At 39.7% G+C, this 24,656-nt stretch overlaps 3 protein-coding genes and 1 non-coding gene across 4 annotated transcripts; 3 read left to right on the top strand and 1 right to left on the bottom strand.

Moving 5' to 3' along the window:
• Nucleotides 1-2,691: 2,691 nt before the first annotated feature.
• LOC4341559 (cinnamoyl-CoA reductase 1) lies at nt 2,692-5,505 on the top strand. Its single transcript, XM_015785651.3, has 6 exons — nt 2,692-2,871; nt 3,345-3,514; nt 3,831-4,016; nt 4,297-4,459; nt 4,711-4,897; nt 5,272-5,505. The coding sequence occupies exons 1-6, from the start codon at nt 2,745-2,747 to the stop codon at nt 5,402-5,404; spliced, it is 966 nt and encodes a 321-aa protein (XP_015641137.1). The 5' UTR covers nt 2,692-2,744; the 3' UTR covers nt 5,405-5,505.
• Nucleotides 5,506-8,211: 2,706 nt separating this feature from the next.
• On the top strand, nt 8,212-12,851 carry LOC9266919 (cinnamoyl-CoA reductase 1). Its single transcript, XM_015785652.3, has 6 exons — nt 8,212-8,392; nt 8,465-8,638; nt 8,812-8,999; nt 9,146-9,314; nt 9,532-9,736; nt 12,434-12,851. The coding sequence occupies exons 1-6, from the start codon at nt 8,227-8,229 to the stop codon at nt 12,564-12,566; spliced, it is 1,035 nt and encodes a 344-aa protein (XP_015641138.1). The 5' UTR covers nt 8,212-8,226; the 3' UTR covers nt 12,567-12,851.
• Nucleotides 12,852-13,440: 589 nt separating this feature from the next.
• Nucleotides 13,441-13,521, bottom strand: TRNAL-CAG (transfer RNA leucine (anticodon CAG)). The gene has a single exon. It is a non-coding gene; the product is annotated as a tRNA-Leu (tRNA).
• A 6,871-nt stretch (nt 13,522-20,392) lies between these two features.
• LOC4341556 (uncharacterized) lies at nt 20,393-24,466 on the top strand. Its single transcript, XM_015787783.3, has 8 exons — nt 20,393-20,919; nt 21,422-21,545; nt 22,731-22,857; nt 23,084-23,120; nt 23,227-23,446; nt 23,544-23,659; nt 23,737-23,832; nt 23,947-24,466. Exons 1-6 carry the CDS (start codon nt 20,686-20,688, stop codon nt 23,627-23,629), a joined length of 828 nt encoding a protein of 275 aa, XP_015643269.1. The 5' UTR covers nt 20,393-20,685; the 3' UTR covers nt 23,630-23,659; nt 23,737-23,832; nt 23,947-24,466.
• Nucleotides 24,467-24,656: the final 190 nt, after the last annotated feature.

The raw sequence follows: 24,656 nt of genomic DNA, 5'->3' as shown, positions 1-24,656 counted from the left end.
CTTTCTTGTAAATATGCCTTGTTTAATTTTAAACGAGAACCCATTCTTCCTGTCGACACATCATTCACACTTCTACACATACACAAAATATCATTGAAACTCATTGCTCTTATAGCTCAATTCTATGCTTGATCAAGTAGTCTAAGACATTTTACTGGCACTTGGAAAAATAAGGATAGGTGTAAATATTACTTACCGATGGTCAGTACAGATAATTTATTTCTCCCTCCTCCGCTGCGTACCCAAGCATAAGGCCCCACCACTGATGTCGATGATTTAATTACAACGCTGCAGCTGTGCAGTGCCTGCTGATGCAAAATAAAATAGGATCAGAATGAAGCATCCTAATATGGGCCGATGTTGGCCAAAACTACATCTTGTGTGAGTTAACCTTTTTTGTTTAAACAGTTAGGGTTATCCCTAAATCAACATGTACTACTGAACTTTCTACTGTTGCAGGCGCAAGGAAAAATAATTTCAGTCGAGATGTCTTCAGTAACAGCGATATAAATAACTTCTAGAAAAAAAATTAACTTAGAAAATATGCCATTTCAATAGTTAACTTAGACTATTTTGGCTTCAATCCAAACACAACTTTGTCTTGCCAAAATTAGCCATGCCAAAACTTGAAAAAATTTAGCATTGACAAAAGTTGGTAAGGCCAATTTAGGTCACAAAACAAACCAGCCCATTGTTTTCACACATCGGTTATGTGAGATGAATGATATATTTCTGTCAAATAAATTGCATCCCGAATATTTGTGGAAAAAATTGAATGAATAGTGTATTTTCAAACTTAATTCGTGAAGGAGATACATGTGGGTGTTGATGGTTCTTTTATTTTCCTTAAAAAAAAAGTTTTGCATGTAATGAGATGTGACACGTCATAATTATCATGTAAATGTCACGTAAGGATGAAATTATCATCTAGACCACTCGGGAGACGAAATGAATTGGTTTTAGCATTGAAAGATGAAAAGAAGCTTTGTATCTGGTTTTGAATTACTCTCTTCGTCCTATAATATAATATAACAGGTTACTCTCTTTATTGTAAAAATTAAGGATGTAAAAAGAACGCGAAGTACAATTGATGGTACAAAAGAGATGGTATAAACTAATTTAAAAATGATAGACGTAGAATAAATTAGTACAAAAGTGGGTGGGTAAGTGAGAAATAAAGAACTCCCTCCGTAAAAAAAAATAAAAGGCCAACCTAGTTTATACCATCCCGCTGTCTAGATTACTTGAGTAGCAGGGGCAGGGTTTACGATTCCGACGAAATCCGGTTGGATTTCGCGAAATTTCGGCGAGGCTCGAAAGTAGAAACCATCTAAGATTTCGAGGAGTGTCATCCAAATTCAAATTTGAATTGATAAAAAAAGAAAAAAATCTTATAAATACTATGATATTCATAGAACTTATTGGGATATAAATTTTCGAAAAAAATGATGTATTGTGTGTATTTACTAAAACTTACATCAGGAAAGAAAAAAATAAAGAATTAAAAAAAGAAACAAATTACCGATCGGAATTTCTATGATTTCGATCGGAATTTCGCCAAAACCGATCGGTTTTCGAGAACTTGTCGGCAAACTCAGGGATTTGTATTCAAAATTTGGTTTATGAAATTTGTTCAGGATTTACCGGTTTTTCACTGTATTTCATGAAATTCCGAATTCCGCCGGTGCCCGAAACGGAAGGGCCTGTCGGAATCGTAAACCCTGAGCAGGGGTCACATTTTCTACAGGTTGGCTTTTTTTTGGGTAAATAGCCAAAGTGATCCTCCAGGTTTCATGCAAGGATCAATTTAGTCTTTAATGTTTCAATCTGTCCATATTAGTCCTTCAAGTTTTTAATTTAATTCAAACTTATAATTGAACCCACATAACCAATAACTCTCTTAATAAATGACACTTATACCCCCTCATTCACATATATAAGAGAAAAAATTGCATGCTATGAATTCTTTTTATAGATAATACATAGCAATTTATGTAAAACAAAAACAAATTATGTACTTGCAAGTGTATTCGATAGCCATGAGGCTCAAGTTCATATGCACATGTTGAAATAATGGGAAGTATATATGCAATGTTGTTTATTCATTTTGGTTTTCTTTTTTCTAATGTATAGTTGTACACAAATTAAGGGCAAAATGGATATTTTCTAATATAATTGTTGACTAGAAATAGTCATATGGCATATTAAGTGGGCCCAAGGATAATTTTAGGCCAAAACAAATACTTAGAGCAAGTTCAATAGTATAGCCCACTGCTAACTTCAATCTATAGCCAATCTAATAGCTAATTTATACAATAGTTACTTACTATATTGTTAATATATGGTCCCACCTGTCATACACACCTTGCGTCTTGGAGTCCTTACTGCAACTGGCTACAAATCTGTAGCCCGTTGCTCATCTCTCTCATCGTTTATCGCATTAAAATATGTTTATAACTGGCTAATAGCCTGTTATTATACCTGCTCTTAGAGGACCTATGTGAACAAAATGAAACCTGAAAGACTAAATTGAGACTTCGGTAAAACTTAAGGGACTAAATTAACTATTCACCCCTTTTTCTTATATTTAATACAAATTTATTTCCCATAATCAAGGAGGCGATATCGACTTTTTTTTTTCCCAAAAACGAATGGGAGGCCATAATCGAGACGGCGCCGTGCGGCCAAACCGAGCTCCGCAGCGAAGAGGAGTGTGGGGTTGAGGAAGTCGGAAGTCCGAAGGCATGGCAGCGGCGGCGGCGAGGCAGACGGTGTGCGTCACCGGCGCCGGGGGGTTCATGGCCTCGTCGCACGTCGAGCTGCTCCTCTCCCGGGGGAACTACGCGGTCCGCGGCACCGTGCGGGATCCAGGTGAGGCCGCTCACACATACACCTTCACAGCCCCTCCAAACCTCGCCTTGCTTTTTTGATTCGTCGCCCCGGAGTTGGTGAAATTTGGGGCGGAAGTATGCGAGGTGGAAGCGTGGATGATGGAGTTAGGTTTCAGAGGGTATTATCTCAAAAAGAAAAAAAGAAGCAAAAAGGGTTCAGGGGTGCAATACTCAAATAAATGAATAAATAAATAAATAAATAATGATCCGTATGTTGCTGGAAGCAAAGAGGAGAGTTTCTAGTTCCTAATTTTGAGTTTTTTTTGTTGGCCTGAAATGTTAGTTTGGTCTTCGTACAACTATTTGTTTATCTTTAGGTCGAATCACAAGAATTTTGAAGGTCCTAATCTTTGAAGTTATTTTAAAATTACATTGTATACTTATTATGGCGGGACAAAAGTTTTGCTATGTATGATGGTGGTGACGTGGTGTGCCTGCTTCTGTATGCTGTAGGTGATGCCAAGAATGATCATCTCAGGGCGCTACAAGGTGCCGAGGAGAGGTTGCAGCTGCTCAAGGCTGATCTGTTGGACTATGACAGTGTAGCTTCAGCGGTTGCCGGCTGTGAGGGCGTCTTCCATGTCGCCAGCCCTGTACCCTCGGGCCGATCCACCAACCCTGAGGTTAACATTTGACAAGAACATATATTTGTTGTCAGTTGGGTTGATGTCGAACAATGGAAAATAGGGTGATTTTTTTGTGTTGAATCAAGGGGCCATCGCTGGTTATGGTTTTAACATGGTGAAATTGGTGATATTAGTATAAAGCAGTTGATGTTAGATCAGAAGTGAAGTCACATATTTCAGGATATCTGTGTTCCCCATAAAATTAATGATTACAGACAATTCATTCTGATTTATGCTTTGCACCATCGTTGACTCCTGGCTCTATGATCTTGTATTCCTATGTCGACATTATATAACTATTGTTGTTTTGCAGGTAGAGGTCATAGCTCCTGCTGTAACAGGCACACTTAATGTGTTGAAGGCCTGCCATGAGGCAAAAGTTAAGCGAGTTGTCATGGTGTCTTCCATTGCTGCCGTGTTCAGTAATCCTAACTGGCCAAAGGATAAGGCTTTCACTGAAGACAGTTGGTCAGATGAGGAATTATGCAGAAAGAATCAGGTAATGCTCTTAATCCTTCAAGTAAGCCAATGCCTTTTCCGTTGCTAAATTTATATGTACTAATGTCCTTGAGAGGAGCAAAATTTCAGATACCTTTTTCAGTATATGTTGCTACTGGGCAAATTGATTGCTATGACATATAGTTACTTTGTGCTTTCTCATAATAAATGATCTTCCTATATTGACAAAGAATATTCGTGACTCTTGTTGTTTGTGGTACATAACTCCCTGTGCTGTATTACCCACTCAAAAGAAGTTATCTGTGTTGTTATTCTGGCAGGATTGGTATTACCTTTCGAAAACGGTGGCAGAGCGTGAGGCTTTTGCTTATGCAGCAAAAACTGGGCTGGACATTGTAACTATTTGCCCATCATTGGTGATTGGACCCTTAATGCAATCTACAGTAAACGCGAGTAGTAAAGTTCTCATTAACTATTTCAAAGGTAACCGTGTTACATCGTTATATTAGTTTCCTCTTGGTTTACATGGAGTTAGATAGTTAAAATCATAATTCTAAGCAGTATTATGTTTGAGCTGTGTTATCAGAAATGATATCCACCTTCTTGTGTTCCAAAAAGGAAAGCTTACTAACGAATAGCGTGAAAGAACTTAATACTAAGATCAAGTTATTTCAATCAATAAAGTATTTTAGGCTTTAAGCTTTCTGTTAAAATGAAGTACTCATCTTTTGCAGGAGATCGTGACACTGTCGAAAATAGACTCCGGAATGTAGTGGATGTTCGTGATGTTGCCAATGCTCTCCTTTTGGCGTATGAAAATCCAGCATCCGGACGATACATCTGCAGCTCAGCTCCAATAAGAGTCTCTGATATGATAAACATTTTAAAGACCTTATATCCAACTTATACTTATCCCAAAAAGTAAGCCCAACCCCTCAACAAGTTACTGGATGTGTTTTACCTGTGTTGTAGCTGTTAACTCTGCATTTGTACAACAGATATGGCTGGCATTTCATAAAAGGGGAGGGTACATAAACTTGAGATAGCTAGGTAGAATTGAAGATCCATAATATTTTTCCTGAATTCATACACCCACATCACTTGGTTCAATAAAATACAACTGAGTACCAAGTTTATCAAAGCGGTGTGAAATTTTTATGGGCAATTATTTCACTAGACCAGTAAATGCTTCTTTTTTTTACAAGAACTAGATGCGTCATATTTGTTCCTATCTTCAGCTTCTCTATGCTTAACTTTCATGCAACTTATTCTCCTCTCATCCAATGATTTTGTAGCTTTGTGGATGTGGAAGAGAACACCATATACAGTTTTGAGAAACTTCAGAAGCTTGGCTGGAGTTTCAGGCCTATTGAGGAAACCCTCCGGGACAGCGTGGAATCCTACAAAGCATTTGGCATCCTTGATTGAGGATCCAAACTGTGAGAACTTCAGTGTCTGTTAAACTCTCCATGATTCATGTAATCTGTGTTGAGATCAACCGGGTCAATAAAGAATCGTTATTAAAACCACCAGTGCATTTCCGTAAAAACAAAACAAAACAAAAACAAAAACCACAAGTGTATCGGTGTATCCTGATTCCTGAATCTTGTCCATTGAGCAATGCAGATATATATAGTTGACAGTTGTTGGCTCGGTGGTGAGGACGGCTTAGGCCCTCTTTGTTTAGGCTTAGGCTTATTGGTTTAGACTTTTAAGTCAGCTTATAAGTTTAGTGGTGGAGTCATACATCTACCTCATATAAGCTAAAAAAGCTTCTCCAACCTAGCTTTTGGCTTAATAGTGTTAGAGTGGCTTATGTCTTTTAAAAAGCTAAACGAATAAGCTGCTTGTTTGTTTAGGCTTAAACTTTTCGGCTTTTAAGTTGGCTTATAATACTAAACAAAGAGGGCCTTAATATAAACTGGTTTGTTCTTGCGCTAATTCAGTTGGTGATGGATTAGTTTTGAATCTTGCCTATATGAAGTTATGTACTAGTGTGCTGTGCACATTAGTTCCGTAGTTACTTGGCTCAAGGCATCATACTCTTTCCATGTTCACCTAAATTACCAACGTTCTCTCTGCCATCTTCTTTGCGTGACCTTCCCTTGATGACCATTGCAATTTGCAAACATTAAATAAGGCAACAATTAGCACATTCCCAATTAGGTGGACTGAGGATCAATCCTAAGATTTCATTCGTGGCATGTACTTAACTAAAAAAAATGTTTTTTTCCCTCAGTGTTTGTCCCAATTTCACTATCATATTAATCTGTTTCCGCAAAACTAATATAATAATAATATTATTATTACAGATGGTTACTGATTTCAAATTTTAGTTTTTCCAATTTCTGTCGGTGTGACATTGAAGTTGACAGTTTAGTTAAATTCATAAATATGAAAATTTCCTAATTGTTTCCGTTCATTTCCGAAAATAGTAATGAAATAATTATATTGTTTCCATCCTTAGCCCGTGGTGATTTTATTAATCTCAAGATATATCAGCTAAGTCTTTTGGATGTACTCATAGGGGTAGCGTGTACATGTCAGCATGTGAGCACCTGCGTTTCTTCCATGTTTGAAAAAACAAAACAAAATCTTATGCTTTTAAACTTTATATATATACTAGAAAAAAATGCTCGTGCGTTGCAATGACCAACGGGAGAAGTTTATTTTAATCTTATTATTATTGTTATATGGTTTAGTTAAGATAAAATTCACTGTGGGAGTTCGCTTGGATATATATATATATATATATATATATATATATATATATATATATATATATATATATATATATATATATATATATATATATATATATATATATATATATATATATATATATATATATATATATATATATATATATATATATATATATATATATAGAAAATCATGAACTGCAATTAAGAGTCCGATCATCTCAAGTTAGCATGCAAGTTTTTTTAAACAGATTTCTTATATGATTCCTTCTGTATTACCAAAAGTAAACGATCTTAAAAATCGACTCAAATAAGGATATGTATTTCCAAAAGCAAACGAACTTAAAAACCGACTCATACATGGATGACGTACTAAATTACCGGCAAAAACATCTTCAAGTTTTATAATAGTAGAGATTTTAATTTAACAATGAAAGATAGAAAAGTTTTATTAAGAAAAAACTAAAACGAAGTAATTTAAAATGGTGGTTTGTTCAAAAAACGAAATTCTTAAAAAATATAGTCACAATTTTTTTTGTCTATGATGGGATTTAATCTATCTTTTAAAAAACGAAGGGATGTAATCCATCTTTTTAAAACTAAAATGTCCAATCTAGATTCTTTTTAAAGGGACCATCTACTCCTCATTTGATAGAAACCCCTCCTAATATTTTGTAAATTTAGACCGTTGGATTACGTTTAGATTCGTAAGAAGTCCACAAAACCCTAACTCTTTTCCTTTTCCCTCCTCGCCACCGCACAAAGCCCTTGAGTGCGCTGCTTCCCGACGCCTCCTTTACACCACCTCCTGCGCCGCTACTTCGGCTTTGCTGGCTAGCCGGAAAGCGTCAACCACCGGCGAGGCCCTCCCGGGCCCCGACTGGCCCCTTCCCCCTATCTTTCCCCCTCTTTCTCCTATCCTTTTCCTCAATCGGTGGTGGCGAGCTATCCTCGCATCGCCGTCTTCCCCATCTTCGACGACGGGGCATCACCACCGGCCACCTCCTCCTAACAGTCCTCCTGCTTTGCCCCCGCCGCCTACACCAGCCCACTGCTCGCTTCCGACCTTGGCGGCGGGGCTGCCGCCTCCCACGACCATCCTATAAAGACAACGAACTCCCCCCTCTTCTCCCTTTCCCTCCCACCTCAACCTGGGACCCTAATTCGTCGGCCCTCCGCCAGAGTTTGGGTTGTCGCTAGGATCGGAGTTAGAGAAGAAACACCTAAAACACAAATCACGAAGCACATCTAGTGATCCAAAATATGTAAGATTGGGACTGAATTTTCTGTCGAAAAATGATTAGCAATTTCATTCCTTAAAATGGGTCAAATATTTTGCGGAGGAATTAGGGAATATGCCAGTACATATCACCTACGAAATGCTATCCATAGAGGGAGCAGCCGCACAGGCTGTACGGGCGGCGTGGCGGGCGCACGTGTCCCGGCAGCCTGCGATACGTGTCGCGCGCGCGTGCAGCCGGGCAGCCACCGCTCGCGTATATAAATGGAGGCTTCCGGCGATCGAGGGGACGAGGAGAGAAAACCACCATGGACGACGGCGCTGCCGCCGCCGCCGCCGCAGGGAGGGAGACGACGAAGAACAAGAAGAAGACGGTGTGCGTCACCGGCGCCGGCGGCTTCGTCGCCTCGTGGCTCGTCCATCGCCTCCTCTCCTCCGGCGACTACGTCGTGCATGGCACCGTCCGTGACCCAAGTAAGATATCGCGACGACCAATCGAATCGAATCGAATGCACGCGCGTTGATGGCCGCCGGCCGTTAGTGCAGGTGATGCCAAGAACGGTCACCTGAGGGAGATGGACTACGGCGCCGGCGAGCGGCGGCTGCGGCTGTTCAAGGCCGACGTGCTGGACCGCGCCAGCGTGGCCGCCGCCGTCGCCGGCTGCGCCGGCGTCTTCCACGTCGCCAGCCCCGTCCCCGCCTCCAAGCCCCACAACCCCGAAATCACATTAGAAACTAAACCCGGAAGAAACGTCGTAGAAGATCTAAACACGATAATAACACCGAGGCACGATATTTGGTAACGGAGTCCAGCAGCCGAGACCAGACCTGACCGGCGACGTACGGCGTCCCGTCGCCGTTTGATTTTTAATTTCTCCGGCGCTGGCGCTGGCAGGCGGAGGTGCTGGCTCCGGCGGTGGCGGGAACGCGGAACGTGGTCGAGGCGAGCCACGAGGCGGGCGTCCGCCGCGTCGTGGTGGTGTCCTCCGCCGCCGCCGTCATCCTCAACCCGGCCTTCCCCCGCGACGCCGTCCTCGACGAGGACGCGTGGTCGGACGAGCACTACTGCCGATCCATAGAGGTAAACACAACCGAAATGTGTCAAAATGCAACACAAACAAATTAAACCATCGATCAATATTCAAAAAGAAAAATAGAAATAAAATCATTCGCACGTATTTTGAGTTGCCATGCATCGAACTGAAATTATGAGACGATCTTGGTTAGAACTGGTACTGCCTCTCCAAGACGCTCGCCGAGCGCGAGGCGTGGCGTTTCGCGGCTGACAACGCCGCCGCCATGGACGTCGTCACCGTCTGTCCGCCATTAATTCTTGGACCTCTGCTCCAATCGACCGTGAACACCAGCAGCTCCATCCTCATCAACCTGATCAAAGGTAATTAAGAAATATTCAGAAGACTGTCTTTTACATATATTCAGAAATTGATTAAGCTCGATCATGATTAAACAGCAAATGCATCTGCATCTGACAGTAATACCGACTGAATTCCAAGAGCTAGTAGCATATGAACATCTGACAGAAACTGAATTCCTAGATGTGTTTCTCACCGGTTAATTGCTTTTATGCACGTGCTCGCCGGCGGCGGCGGCAGGCGGCGGCGGTGATGATGAGGAGAAGGCCGCCACCACGGACAAGAGGAGGAACGTGGTTGACGTGCGTGATGTCGCCGCCGCACTCATCCTGACGTACGAAAATCCGGCGGCTTCCGGCCGCTACATCTGCAGCGCATACGACATCAAGGTGTCTGAAATGGTTGACATCGTCAGGCGCTTCTTCCCGGATATCAACTACCCAAAGTAAGCACATACTCTACGGATTTGGATCGTCTGCCTTCGCAGAGTGAAGGCACGAGCATGCAGTCAGCCCCTTATCCACCATTGAAGTAATCCAACGGCTTACGTCGCATGTGCGCTTAAAAAGACGAATAAATTTGTCTGTAAAAGACTGCGATGGTTCTATCGCAAAAAAAAAAAAATCCCACGATGATTGTTTTGGTCTGGGAAGTATACGCGAGCTGAAGAAACTTACAAACTATATTAGTGCTAATACACATAAAAAAAATGGATGATATCACTAAATTAAAAATACAAGAAAACCGAAAGTTTCAAATAACAATACTAATTCATTACAAAGTAGTTCTCCATCTTTTTCATATTATAAGTCATTTGACTTTTTTCTAGTCAAAAATCGTTAAGTTTGACTAATTTATATAAAAAATAGTAATATATAAAATATCAAATTAGCTTTATTAAATCTAACGTTGAATATATTTTTATAATATATTTATTTTGTGTTAAAAAGTTAAAAAAAAGAAGTTTGACTAGAAAAAAAAAAGTCAAGCGACTTAGGCCTTGTTTAGTTTGAGAAAATTTTTGGGTTTGGTTGTCACATCGAATATACGGACACACATTTGAAATACTAAACGTAGTCTAATAACAAAACAAATTACAGATTTCGCTAGGAAACTGCGAGACAAATTTATTAAGCCTAATTAATTCGTTATTAGTAAATGTTTACTGTAGCACCACATTGTTAAATCATGGTGCAATTAGGCTTAAAAGATTCATCTCGCAATTTACACGCACACTGTGTAATTAGTTTTTTTCCACATAAAAAGTTTTTATTTTGGGAACTAATGGGGGAGTATGACGCAATGTCAAGTCACATCATAAAAGCAAAAGAAAAATTATGATTAGAGCATAGGATTGATAAGAAAAATTACGAAACTTATAATGCAAACATCATTGGTATTCGGACTGAAATATAGCAGTAGTGCTTCGTGGGCTTTGACAGACAGATATCCATTCAGACGTGCACAGGCGACGTGAGCCATTGGATTATTTGAACGGTGGATGAGGTGCCGACTGCACGCTCGTGCCTTCAAGCCGTGAAGGTAGAGGATCCAAATCCATACTGTACTCCCTCCATAGGATTATGTGGTTCGAATTCTTTTTTCTCCATTGATCTAAGGGTTATGGAATACTTCATCTGTTTTTTCATTCATTTTATTTTTTCAGAAAAACATCAAATATAAAAAATAAAAAAATATGAGTTCATGCTTAAAGAACATTTAATAATAAATCAAGTCACAACAAAATAATGATAATTACATAATATTTTTGCATAAGACAAAATGATGTCATATCTTAAAATATCAATGATGCCATATATTAAAAAAAAGTAAGGAGTGCTATCTTTCAATCTATCCAGTCACTTGAGTGCTATCTTTCAATCTATCCAGGCACTTTATCTATTGATGACGGGTAGCGGCTATTAAGTTTGACTAAGTTTATAGAAAAATTTAACAATATCTAAAATATAAAATTAGTTTCATTAAATATAGTTTGATAACATGTTTGTTTTATGTTGAAAATACTACCATATTTTTTTACGTCAGCGCCCGATTTACGTGCAAAACTGCTTTAAACTGATTTTTCTCCTAAATTACTTATCCAAATCATGATCTGATTGTTCCATTAAATTCGTTGCAATTAAATCTTCAAAACAAGACCACACATGGATATATTTCGATGAAAAAAAATTAGCTTATTATTGAATTATTTTTAAATGTTGCACGATGTTCCACCAGGTATATCGGAATTGTTTCACTAAGAAGATCGAAAATATTTCACTCGTTTAAATCGGGTGTTGTTTCACCTTATATAAAAACAATGTTTCAGCAAATAGCGAAAGAATGTTTCAGTTCACTGCAACATTAGATCTGTACACAGTGAAACATTGTTATTATACTAGGTGAAACAAAAAATAAACCAAATTCCCTTAATAGGGGTTTTCCAAAATATGTGGATTTTTTTCTTGCAATGGAATGTTTCGTTCATTGCAACATTAGATCTATACATAGTGAAACATTGTGAGTACACTATGTGAAACATTTTTGGTGGAACAAAAAATAAACCAAATTCCCTTAATAGGGAGTTTCCAAAATATGTGGTTTTTTTTTTTGCAAAAGAGTATTTTAATTCACTGCAATATTAGATCTATAAATAATGAAACATTGTAATTATATTAGGTGAAACATCTTTTGTGGGAAAAGGGAAGAGAGAAGTGAGTGGGCCCATAGGTTTGCACGTGGGGGGAGGGGCGCGCGGGGGGAGCGCCCGATACAGCTCCCCCCACGCCGGACGCCCGGCTCTAATCATTCTCATATTTTTTTTTCATAAATTTGGTCAAACTTAAAATAATTTAAATAGGAAAAAAAGTCAAATAACTTATAATATGAAACGGATGAAGTACTAAACAACCTGAAATCTCTTATATTTATGGACAGATGGAGTGTATACATATCCCCAATGCACCTGTGAGGCTGTTGTCATGTCAAGAGCTCTCCCTCTATTTTTATTTACATGACGTTGGTTAATTAGTTCGATAAAATAAAAAAAACATTGTTTAAATTGCTTGATATACATGTGAGTGAATCATATAAACGTAAAACTTGCAGTTTTTTTAGCTTGGTGATGATTAATTAATGGCAGGTTTGTGGGAGGGGAGGATGAGAGGATTTTGAGCTCCAAGAAGCTGCAGAAGCTGGGGTGGAAGTTCAGGACGGTGGAGGAATGCCTGAGGGATAGCGTTCAATCCTACAAGGCTGCTGGGATCCTGAAATGAGCTAGATATTGGGATTTGAAAGAAAAATTTTAAACTAGCGTAGTGAATTGTTGAAGGTTGGAATAATTTCATCTGTGTGCAATGCAATAAAACTTGTTAATTTACGAATTGCATCGGTAGGCAGTTAAATGTGTGTGCACTCTTTTCTTAGAGGAAAGAAAAGGAGAGATTTTAAGACTGGAGAGTGCATTGTATGTTGATTGTGAAACCAGGTTGCCTGAGGAGTGAGAGTTTGGTTCCCTACCTCTTGGCAGTAATAAGTAATAACAACAATTTGATAGGACCACCGACCACAGCAGGAGTGCTTGTTTTTCCGGTGTGGTTTATGCATGTAAAGTATAAAACTAAAAAATATAGTTCGTTCTTGTTTTGGGTGTTGTTCATGTACGTAAGTAGAAAACCATAACAGAAACCCAGGAAAAAAACAAATTATAGGTTGAGCTTGTTTTGGGTGTGGTTAAATTTAAACAAAGGAAAAAAGGCTGTGTTTAAATTAAACAAGGCAACAAAAATTTTTGGCTGGGTGTAGTTAAATTTAAACAAAGGAAAAGAATTGGGTGTGGTTAAATTTAAACAAAGCAAAAAAAATTATCCATGGTTAATTTTTTAAAAAATATTGTCTGGTGTGGTTAAATTTAAACAAAGGAAAAGAATTGGGTGTGGTTAAAACAAAGCAAAAAAATTTTGTCCGTGTTAATTTTGACCGTGGTTAAAACAAAGCAAAAAAATTTTAAAATTTTTGGCCGTGGTGTGGTTAAAACAAAGCAAAAAAAATTAAAATTTTTGGCCGCGGTTAAATGGTTAAATTTAAACAAAGGAAAAAAAACAATGTCAAGAATGGGATTCGAACCCAACCCAAGGTCAAAAAAAATATTGTCAAGAATGGGATTCGAACCCATGCCCTTTCGGACCAGTACCTGAAACTGGCGCCTTAGACCAACTCGGCCATCTTGACTTCGTGCCAAGTGAATCAAGCTTGGCTATAAGATCAATAAGTGGACCGGTGTTGCGTCGCGTGCCGCGCGATGCAGCAGGGAAACCGGATGGGCCGTGTGCGCGTTACCCCAAAAGGCCCGTGACCACATCGTGCGTCCCAATTAGGCCCTTCTCGGACGCTCTCCTGCTAGGCCACGGTGCTGACCGGAAGCAACGGCGACTACGGTCCCTCCAACACAACAATCTCAAAACTAATTCGTTTGTTGTGAGAAGTTGGTTTTTCTTAAAACAAAGATCTTAAGAAATATGTCGCATATGTATGTAACACGCACACTCACCTACTTCCAAAGATTTAGCGATGTCTTACTGCTAACGGGTGCATCGTCTATCAATAAAAACCAGGTGGACTAAAAGTATAAATAGTCATAAATATAAGGAAAAAGTACTAATTACCCCCGAACTATCGCGGTTGTCCGAATTACCCCCCCTAAACCACAAAATCGGGCATTCTTCACCCCCAACTATGCAAACCGGACAAATTACCCCCCTCGACCTAATCTGCGGTGGTTTTGGTCTACGTGGCGTACGGTGGCGGTCCAGTCAGCATTTTATTTATTAAAAAATATGGAGCCCACATGTCATACTCATATTCCACTTCTCTCTCTCACTCTTCCTCTCTCTTCTTTCACTCTTTGTCTCACATGCGCACGGCAGCAGAGGAGACGGCAAGCGGGGGATGGGGCGGCGCGCGGCCGCGGGGTGCGGCGGAGGAGGCGAGGCAAGACTGCGGCGGTGGAGGAGGCGAGGCGGCGGCGGCGGGGTGCGGCGGAGGAGGCGAGGCGGCAGCGGCGGCGAGGCGGTTGGCGGGGGGCGACGGACGACGGCGCGCGGCACGGGCGGGGCTCGAGGGGAGATGACGACGGCGCGCGGGCGGCGGGGTTGAGATGCCGCGGATCGGGTGCCGGCGGTGGTACTCGCCATCGCAGCCGACGATACGGCGGGACCTCTTAGCGGCGATGGCGTGGCCCGAGTAGGAGGCGAGGCTGCGGACGGCGGGGTTGACCGGCTCGGGCGCGTCGTCGTCGGTAGTCACGTAGCTCCGTGCACCCGAGACGTCGCATGGTTGTTGAGCTCCGCTAGCCGCCGCGACTCGGCCACCGCTCGTGTAACACCCTTAAAAAAAAAAGGAAAAGCTAGCAGCAGCAGGCCATAGAGTGCATGCGTGCATGCGGCCCAGCAGCGAGCAGAGCAGCAGCGCTACAGTATTGCGTGGTACTGTAGCGGCCTGTTTGGGAAATATGGACTTATTTTAAATCCATGTCACATCGGATGTTTGGACATTAATTTAGAGTATTAAACATACACTAATTATAAAACCCATTCCATAACCTTGGACTAATTCGCGAGACGAATCTTTTGAGTCTAATTACTACGCCATGATTTGACAATGTGATGCTACAGTAAACTTTTCATAATTATGGATTAATTAGGCTTAAAAAATTCGTCTCGCAGATTAGCTCTCATTTATGAAATTATTTTTTTTATTAATCTATGTTTAATACTTCAAATTAGCGTCCAAACATTCGATGTGACATGGACTAAAAAGTTTTAGCCCCATCTAAACACCCCCTATATATAGTCCCACCTCGTTAGTTTGGAGAGGTGGAGAGCAGCTTATAAGGATGAGCTGTCCGAGACTGTAAACTCCGATTTCAGGATTTTTGCGTTAAAGCGAGGACGAAAAACGCAGTGAGTTGCAGTGTTAGGTGTGGACCAACTGAGATGGACCAATGCTGTTTTCGGACCCTGGGCAGGGAGGGGGGAAGCCGCGCCGCCGACCCGTGAGAGAGAGAAGAGAGAGTAGTGTATGACAGGTGGGTCCTACAATTTTTTTTATAAATAGAATGCTGACTGGACTGCCACGTGTACGCCACGTAGACCAAAACCACCATGGATTTGGTCGAGGGGGGTAATTCGTCCGGAATTCATAGTTGGGGGTGAAGAATGTCCGGTTTTGTGGTTCGGGGGGTAATTCGGACGACCACGATAGTTTGGGGGGGGTAATTTGTACTTTTTCTTAAATATAAACATTCGTACTGAAACCCACGAACTTATTCCACCACGAGAAATATAACCAGTTGAGCATTTCCAAGTTCCAACCATCTTGCGACTATGTACCCAACAAAAAAATGAAAAAAAAAAAAGAAGAAGAAGGTTCCAACAATCCTGGGTGAATCCTGACCTCGAGTCAAGGTGTTAATCCCAGCAACTATCCGTGCCAAACCGGCAAATACTATCACCATTGCAGCAACATTCACAAAGTGCTACCCATGTACTAGTAGCGATTACGTAAGGTCAAGCAACAGACTCTGACGCCAGCATCAGACGTGACGGCATGTTGCATTGCAATGCCCCTCAAATTATTTCACCAAAAAAACTGGACTGTGATGTCAATAGCACCGGCACTTTCTGTGCAAGCGTGTTCCTCTAGCTAGGCTGTGTTTAGTCCGGCCAAAGTTTAAAATTTAGTTGAAATTAAAAAATTATGACTGAAAAGTTATGTGTGTATGAAAGGTTTGATGTGATGGAAAGTTGGAAGTTTGGAAAAAAAACTTTGGAACTAAACACATAAACACATAGTCTACCTCCACTTTTTTTCTTTTTTTTTTGGAATTCTTCTCGCTGATACTAGTGCTATTCACTCGTACATATGTGCCGCTGAAGTCAGAACGGCAGAAGCAAGAATTTGGTTCAGCTTGCAACCTCCCATTCTCTGCTGCTAAATCGCCTGAAGAGAGAACATAAACATCAAAGAGCTCTATTGGTTGCCATAATAAGCCAACGCTAAAATTTAAATTTTTAAACTCAATTTTGAAGAAGATTTTAAGCTATTTTCAACGTAATTTCTTCTTCAACATTTGGTTTTAAGTCGCAAAGAACACGTAGTTTTGGTTTATTAGGGAAAATGAGCGACCCATGGGAGCTCAACTGTCGCAAAGTCCGTACTTTACCATGCATGGCTATGGACCCAATTATATGACCTGTTTAGATTGTACTAAAACTTTTAAGTCCCTATCACATTGAATGTTTGGATATTGATTATAAATATTAAATATAGACTATTAATAAAACCCATCCATAATCTTGGACTAATTCGCAAGACGAATCTATTGAGCCTAATTAATCCATGATTAGCCTATGTGATGCTACAGTAAACATTCTCTAATTATGGATTAATTAGGCTTATAAACTCTGTCTCGCAAATTAGTTTTCATTTATGTAATTAGTTTTGTAAGTAGTCTATATTTAATACTCTAAATTAGTGTCTAAATACAAGGACTAAAGTTAAGTCCCTAGATCCAAACACCACCATAGTGTCTGAGAAAAGAAGGCAATTAAGCAGAAGGACCGACAACTAATTTCTTTCACCAAATTTACCTCGTCGTGGTCATTCATACTACGTTCTCTATAATACTCCCTCCGTCCCATAATATAAGGGATTTTGAGTTTTTACTTATAACGTTTGATCACTCGTCTTATTCAAAATTTTTTGAAATTATTAATTATTTTATTTGTGACTTACTTTATTATCTACAGTACTTTAAGCACAACTTTTTGTTTTTTATATTTGCAAAAAAATTTAAATAAGACGAGTGGTCAAACGTTGCAAGCAAAAATTGAAAATCCCTTATATTATGGGACAGAGGGAGTAGTTGGCTATATCTTCTTTAAAACATAGACCGAAATAAATTTCACTATATTTAAAATAAAAAAAAGTTACCTCAACTCCAGATGTCCTGTTGCATACCTGCATGGTGTAGCTGCATATTTGTATCCAGTTCGAATTGGGTCAAGAATCTTTTTCTGTGTGGTACGTGCAAGCATTACTATCTCGATTGGGATATGGCACTTCGGCAAAGTGGAATGGAATTTGCATACGCAGCAGAATATAATAGGTTCATTGGGAGTTTGGGTCAAGAAGCTTCTTTAGTTCTTTCCCTGCAGTTTTTTTTTTTCGAGGAACCCTTTCCCTGCAGTTTTGGATAAACATACAGAGACCATGTCTCTTTAGCCCCTTTGTTTTCTCATAATTTATTCAGAACTCCTCCACTCTTTACGGCAAAAGGGGGAAGGGTGCTTCTTCCTGCAAAATCTCGATCGCAAATCCACAAAACTGTTCAAACAGAATTAGTAGCCCATCCTTTGACATTATAAACCGTAACACTTATTAGCAGTAGAAAAAGTTTTACGCAAAACTTTTTTATATATGCTCTAAGTGACATGCTAAAAAATAAACTACAATAATAATATTGAAACCAAATCCAAAATTAAATTTTAAAATTTAAATTTTAGTTACATTTTCTATGCAAAAATAAATCTAAGCCTAAAGCAAAGTGAGGGGTTTTTTATAGTGGAACCTGCTTATTACCCAGATTCAACTTGTAAAATTGACATGAGGCTAGTTGTTCTTTCAACAGTGGATGACGTACTCATCGATGGTAAGACACATGTGATGATTTGGTTAATCTCACAACATTTACGTGTGTTACGCATATTGTGCGTGTATTGTCAGCGCATATGTGGTGTACGGTGTTTTAGAAAACAAACTCTAAACCTAAAAAGAGTAGAAGCCTGTATTACACACATCAATAATGGTAAAATGATAAAATAGTGAAATGCCGGCACTTTTTTTCCGGACAGGAGACCTTTTCACACAAGAGGTGGATTAGTAAGCATCATTCTGCAAAGATGAGTATTGGCTGAGATGGCATGGACATAGACGTCTAGAAGTATCAGGACACAAAGTAGGGGACCACTTAATTCAGTTACTCTAATCAGTGGATATGTTTATTGTTCTTTCATCCTTCCGGAATGACGTGCACTAACCCAAGTAGTTCCTTTTTTCTGGAAAATCAAAATATTAGGCTTGAACAATCCATGTGATATGCACTACTCAATTTATAATTAAAAAAATCGAGATTTTGACTGCCAAATCCTAGTTTGATGATTTAACACTGCTGAAGAGCTGTGTTATCATTTTTTCACTATGTTATATAATTATAACTAAAATCGAGATTAACTAAAATACATTTTTATATTAGCATATTCGAAAATTGAATAAAAGGTGTCCCTAATATTTTAATTTGTGCTCGTTTGTTCAAGACATGTACAACCTTTTGCTTGTATGGCGAGAATAAGTCAGATGTTGTTAGTACACAAGACATATCAATTTTTTTTTGTTTAGTCTCTCACTGCAATGTCAGGTGGATCCTGCTTTATGCATTCTGAATTACTACTTGCTCCCTCTAATTTCAGATACTAATCATTTTAGTTTTCGTAATTTTTTCTATAGTAACTTGTGTTAAACTTTTAAACACTGTTTCCATCTTTTATTCTATGCCTACCTTTGATACATAAATGCTATCGTTCTCACAAACGAGCAGTGCTATACAAACTTTTTTTTAAAAAAAATCTTATAGAACTTTTACAAACTAAGATCTCAACCATTAAATCTACTTAGTTCGTGGTTATGAAAAAAAATATATTCATAGTATGCCACATCATTTTTCTTTCAAGTTTATAAGAATTTTTTTTACGCGTGCCGATGATTTGTCTTCATGATTTCCAATGTTATATATTCAGGGCAATAGTGTCATTTGAGTTACTAATTCTTGTGTCACTTGTGTACAATTCTAAAATAATTTATAATTCAACCATATGGAGTAGGGCAATGCGATTGTGCTTTGGATTATAGGGCTGGTTTGGTTTGTGGCCTAAATTGGCCTTACCAATTTTTGTCAATGTCAAATTTTGGCAATTTTTGGCATGGCTAATTTTGGTAAAGGTAAAATTGTGTTTGGATTGAAGCCAAAATAGCCTAAATTAACTGTTTGAATGGCCTATTTTCTTAGGCATGCTAAAATTTGGCTCCAAACCAAATAGACAATAAACACTATTGAAATTGACAAATATTGGTAAAGCCAATTTAGACCTTAAACCAAACCAGCTCATAGTCCAAATTTATCTTGAATTTGAAAGCTTAATTTTGAAGTACAATAAGACAGATTTTTTTCATGTCTTCGTGGTATTATGAAAATATTATGAAAACAGATGACGTCGATAAATAAAATTCTAAACTTGAGAATCAACTTGGCATTAAAGCACAATAAAGCATTGCATGTAACGCTGAGCTTGCTCCACCCCCAAGCTCCATCACATCCTTTTTTTTTCACCTATACTATATAAAGGTGGAGGATTTAATAGAATTAATTTAACGTATAGATGTTATTATATTTTAAATTTTATAAAGTTTAACTTAAGACAAAACCAAAACTATCTTACATTGTGAAACAGGGAAGCAGGATATATATAAATCAATTTAGCCATGAAGGATATTTCGTTGAAGGTAAAGCAATTATATTACAAATACCTTGGCACCAAGAAAATTTCAGGGATCAATTTATAAAAATAAGATTTTTTAAAAGGACTAAAATATACATAAAAAACCCCCCAACTAAAACACCAACTAAAACAGGCGAGTAGGATATACTACCTTCAATTATATTAATAGATAATGCCGTTGTCACATGTTTAACCATCCGTCTTATTTTAAAAAAAATACATAATTTATTTTGTTGTGAGTTGTTATATCACTTAAAGTATTTTAAACATGATTTATATCTGATACGTTTTAATAAAAAAATTTAGCAAGGAAGGAGATATTTTGCAATTACAGATACAGAAAAGCACAGAAGCAGAAACAGAAAAAAGATCATCCAGGCTGAGAGAGTCCATATAAAATCCAAATAACAATAATTAATCAGCACGAGACAAGTCCCTATCCAACCCAAAAAAATATAAAATCCCCAAACCACCCTCTCTCTCCCCTTCTCTTCGCGTGATCTTTCTTCGCACGCAGTTGGCACCAACTCCCCACCACTTCGCTTCGCTTCCCTTCCCTCCTCACCTCTCCCGCGCGCGCGAGTTTAACCGCTTAATTATAACCGCCTCTCGGATTAGCGCGGCTATAATACCGCGCGCGATTGGCTGATTAGCCCTAGGCAACGCTCGCTAACACGCCACCACCTCGGCTTCGCTGTTTGCTGTTTGCTGCTGCTGCTTCTAGGGTTAGGGTTTGGGGTGGGGAGGGGTGGATGCGCGTGGGCTGGTGGTGGTGGTGGGGATGACGCCGCAGCGGTCTCCGGCGGCGGCGGCGGCGGGGGGAGGGGGCACGCCGGCGCTGCACTACCTGAGCGGGCCGTACGGGGACACGACGTACACCAAGGTGTTCGTCGGGGGGCTCGCGTGGGAGACGCGGAGCGAGGGGCTGAGGGCGCACTTCGAGGCGTACGGGGAGATCCTCGAGGCCGTCGTCATCACCGACCGCGCCACGGGGAGGTCCAAGGGCTACGGATTCGTGAGTCCTCCCCCAATCCTCCTTCCTGTGTTTCTCTCTTCTTTCTTTCTTTCTTTTTTCCCCTTTTTTTGAAGCTAGATGTTGCGGGGTTTTATTTTTTGTGGCTCGGGGATTGATTTTGGGGTTGAATTGGGAGGTTGTGTGGTGGCTATTGGTGGTGATCGGCCGGGAAGGTTTGTGAATCTTTTGGGAGCTTTGAATTCCCTGGTGGTAATTTGGGGAATTTTATGATTGTGGTGCGGAAATGGGGAAAGCGTTTGAAATTTAGTGGGGAATTGGAGTCCAAAGCCTCGCTGCTAATGAGGTCTAGGGTTTGGATGTTGCTATCGTTTTTAGTTCGTTTGCTACCTTTCCGAGCTTCCAAATTGGAGTTCAATTTCGCGTTTTTTCCAGTGTGAATTTGGAATTGAAGAGGGAATTTGAAGCAATTTCGTTCCGCAAGGGGAAATCGGGTCTTCTGGTTTTAACGTTTAGTCTTAATTTCGCGTGGAGGCTTGTACAGGTGACCTTCCGGGACCCAGACTCGGCGAGAATGGCGTGCATGGACCCGTACCCGGTGATCGACGGGCGCCGCGCAAACTGTAACCTTGCCATCCTAGGCCGTCCTGGGCCAGACATACCTTTCGGTAGGTCTTCTAGCTTAGTTTTCAGCTACCCTAATTGCATAACTGTCATATCCATATACTATTGTTTCCTCCAGCTTAAAATTTTGTTGTAATGCATATTTTTTTTAACCATTATCCGTTCCCAACAAACTGGAGTTATCATGATTAGATATTTTGTACCATGCCAGAGTTGTTGCCCATAGCTTTTTCTTGTTACATCTTTTCTTTCATTTGCTAACTAATGGTTTTTTTTTTCATTAATTATAATTCTAAAAGAAAAAAGGGACTTGTCATTGTACGATTAATAAAAGCAAATGTGTAGAGTCTATTAAGTTATTTATGATATGAAAGCTAGTTGATATAAAAAATGTCATCCAAAGCTGTAGAGTCTAGTACAAAATCAATTTCTGATAGAAGCTTGATTTTTTATGGGAAAAAAATGGAGATGATCAAGTGCTACTAGTCCTTTTTCTTTTATAAATTTTAGAGGAAAGGTATTGCAGGATTTGGTTTAAATGAAAATTAGGTAACAGAATCGATAACAGAAAGGGGACAACTCATGACTCATGATTTGGTAGTTGGTACAATCATTATTGCTTTTCGACAAAATTGGTAATTTACAAGCCAGACATCTTTTTCATGGCCTGCAACTTGCAATGACAGATGGATTCTCAGATTTTGCTGGAAAGTTAGTGATCTGGCATAAGATGGAATTCCTGTCTGGAATGTTTCTCTTGCACCTAGACCAACCAGCCAGTAACCAATGAGTTATTGTTCAATCTTGGAACAAATTCAATTTCTACCCAAATTTTTGGTGAAAATTTCTGAAAATGTGAACTTCATACAACACATAATAGTAAATAGGATTAAAAAAAATCAAGTATACAAAATAGCGTATAGCTCCTGGTATCCACTGATTTTTATCCCTAACTAGAAAATCTTTACATCGCAAAAACTCAGATAGAGCAGTATGCATTAGTAGAAAGATCAGTTGCTAAACAGCTCATGGTTACCCTGGAAAAGGGATGAAGTCCTTGCTTTATTCTTAAGTTTCTTTTATATTCTGCCATTGTCAGGACTCTACAACAAAAATATATAGTTGCAAAGCTCTCTTACTGGTTTATGCATGCTTAAACACCTTATGAGGTCCGTGTGTATGTTCAATTATTGTGATAATTTGTTCCCTTCTTTGTAATGTGGTAATAGCACCTTTAAGGCCGGTCATCCCATACAATGGAGGTGTGGCGGTTCCAGGGGGCATGTATGTGCAAAGCCCAACATATCAGCAACCCCCCTACAACTATCCACAGGCATTTGTATATCCTTCTTATGGGTAGGTTAACAGCTCATTCAACGCATACTTTGCAATGATCATGCACAGCTAAGGATCTGATCTCCTGTTAGGCTGTGAATATCTGTCACATTGTTAAAGTCATAGCTAGTCTGGAATTGTGCTTTGTGGGATTGTAGTATAGATAACGTCTTTGTGTGTTTCTTTTGTTTTCAAATGAACAACCTGTCTGTTGCAAGTAAATGATCGATTGTTTTTTCAAATGCAGACCATCAACTTATGGGCCAGAATACATGTATCCTCAGGTTGAGAACTCCAGAATCTTTTGTTCCCATTTTTCTTGGTATATTATATAACGTGTTCCTTCTTAGCAATTACTTTTGCTAATTTATTATACTTTTAGTTCTGTAGAATGCATATGGTTCATATGTTGGGCAACAGTATGTTCCAGTATATGGCGGTCCCAGGACAGTAGGCCCAGCAGTTTACCCATATGGGCAGTTTGGCCAACCTGTGCCAGGTGATCAACCGTATTCACCTGGCTATGTACCAGGTCACATTCTGCCGCTATCTAATCAGAATGCTGCAAATGTTGTACGCATGTCAACAGTTCAGCAACAATATCCTCCAGGCAAGAAGTCAATCTTTGATGAATGGATTGAGAATACTTTTGCGCGCACACCCTATATTATTAATATTTCTAACATCTGCCACTTTTGTGGAAACAGGAGCTCCACGCCCTCAGCAACAGCTCTTGATCCCTGCTCGTGCACAATTCACACCAAACAACATTTCGGAACAAACGTCGGGCTGACATAAGGATGCCAACAAGTACAAATTTGAGGTGCATCCACCTTGTTATTATATGTTTTCAGCTCCTGTCAGATATAATATTCTGACACTTGCCTTTTGTCATTGCAGGTATCCTATAGTCTGCAGCAGGACTAAGAACAGCAGAACTGCTAATTGGGCGGCATGCTTCTTTTCTTGCAAACTGTCATCTTTTGCATTCTAAAGGTTGGTTATCCAAATTCATCTAACCTGACCATGCTTCTGTTTTATTTTTTTCACCTGGAGAATGCTACATCTATATTCTAGATTGAATCATCTGTTTATCGCTTTATTCCACAGGTTCTCCTTATCCATGGTTACCTGATCCATATAAAATGTGAATGTCAAGCTGCTCCGTTGGAAGGGGCAGGAAGGCGTGAGAGTTTCGAAGCCACTCTTGCGCTGCTTCTGTCAAGTGTCTGTGCATTCCCCATCTCCTGCCAGGAATTCTGATAGCTGGTGGCCTGTACATGGACCAAAACTGGATGCCGGAAATGGAGTCCGGAATCCAGCCCTGTGTATAATAGCTCAAGTAGGGTCCAAAATCGTAGAGCTAGTCAATTCTTTCAAACGTTGCTGATGCGTCTGGTTACAGTTGTGTATAGCCCAATTCTCTCATCTTCGTCCTTCTCGTCATCTCCAATGCATGTGATTGTGTTGCATTATGTACAGCATTAGGGCGTTGGGTCGCGTCCTCGGCTGGTTGTGTAAATTATTCATCCCAAAACTGTAAAACTGTTTATATCACTTTATATGCAACGTGTAACTAAATAATGGCAGTTCCAATCCTAGAAAATAATCAACTGCTCCTACCTGTTAATGATTCTCTGGCGTTTTGTTTCTGTAGCTTAGCTGATTTGTTGTCAAAGGGTGCAAATCCATTGACGTTGTCATATTCATCTAGCCTTTAAAAGACAGTTGTTGTCTCTAATATGGAGTACTTCACATCACCTATATTGTCTTGTAGATAGTTTGGAGAGCTGTGTCCGAGACAAATATTTTTCCACTCA

Source organism: Oryza sativa, chromosome 6, assembly GCF_034140825.1.
Source record: "Oryza sativa Japonica Group chromosome 6, ASM3414082v1".
Taxonomy (NCBI): Eukaryota; Viridiplantae; Streptophyta; class Magnoliopsida; order Poales; family Poaceae; genus Oryza; species Oryza sativa.
The sequence above is the reverse complement of the archived record's forward strand: the minus strand, read 5'-3'. Positions and strand labels throughout refer to the sequence as shown.

Bases quoted from the DNA above. Each gene is read 5' to 3' on its own strand.
- LOC4341559 (XM_015785651.3), top strand. From the start codon at position 2,745: ATGGCAGCGGCGGCGGCGAGGCAGACGGTGTGCGTCACCGGCGCCGGG. The intron at 2,872-3,344 runs GTGAGGCCGCTC...TGTATGCTGTAG, and splicing joins CGGCACCGTGCGGGATCCAG to GTGATGCCAAGAATGATCAT. The intron at 4,898-5,271 runs GTAAGCCCAACC...ATGATTTTGTAG, and splicing joins ACTTATACTTATCCCAAAAA to CTTTGTGGATGTGGAAGAGA.
- LOC4341556 (XM_015787783.3), top strand. From the start codon at position 20,686: ATGACGCCGCAGCGGTCTCCGGCGGCGGCGGCGGCGGGGGGAGGGGGC. The intron at 21,546-22,730 runs GTAGGTCTTCTA...ATGTGGTAATAG, and splicing joins TGGGCCAGACATACCTTTCG to CACCTTTAAGGCCGGTCATC. The intron at 23,121-23,226 runs GTTGAGAACTCC...TTAGTTCTGTAG, and splicing joins CAGAATACATGTATCCTCAG to AATGCATATGGTTCATATGT.
- LOC9266919 (XM_015785652.3), top strand. From the start codon at position 8,227: ATGGACGACGGCGCTGCCGCCGCCGCCGCCGCAGGGAGGGAGACGACG. The intron at 8,393-8,464 runs GTAAGATATCGC...CCGTTAGTGCAG, and splicing joins TGGCACCGTCCGTGACCCAA to GTGATGCCAAGAACGGTCAC. The intron at 9,000-9,145 runs GTAAACACAACC...GATCTTGGTTAG, and splicing joins ACTACTGCCGATCCATAGAG to AACTGGTACTGCCTCTCCAA.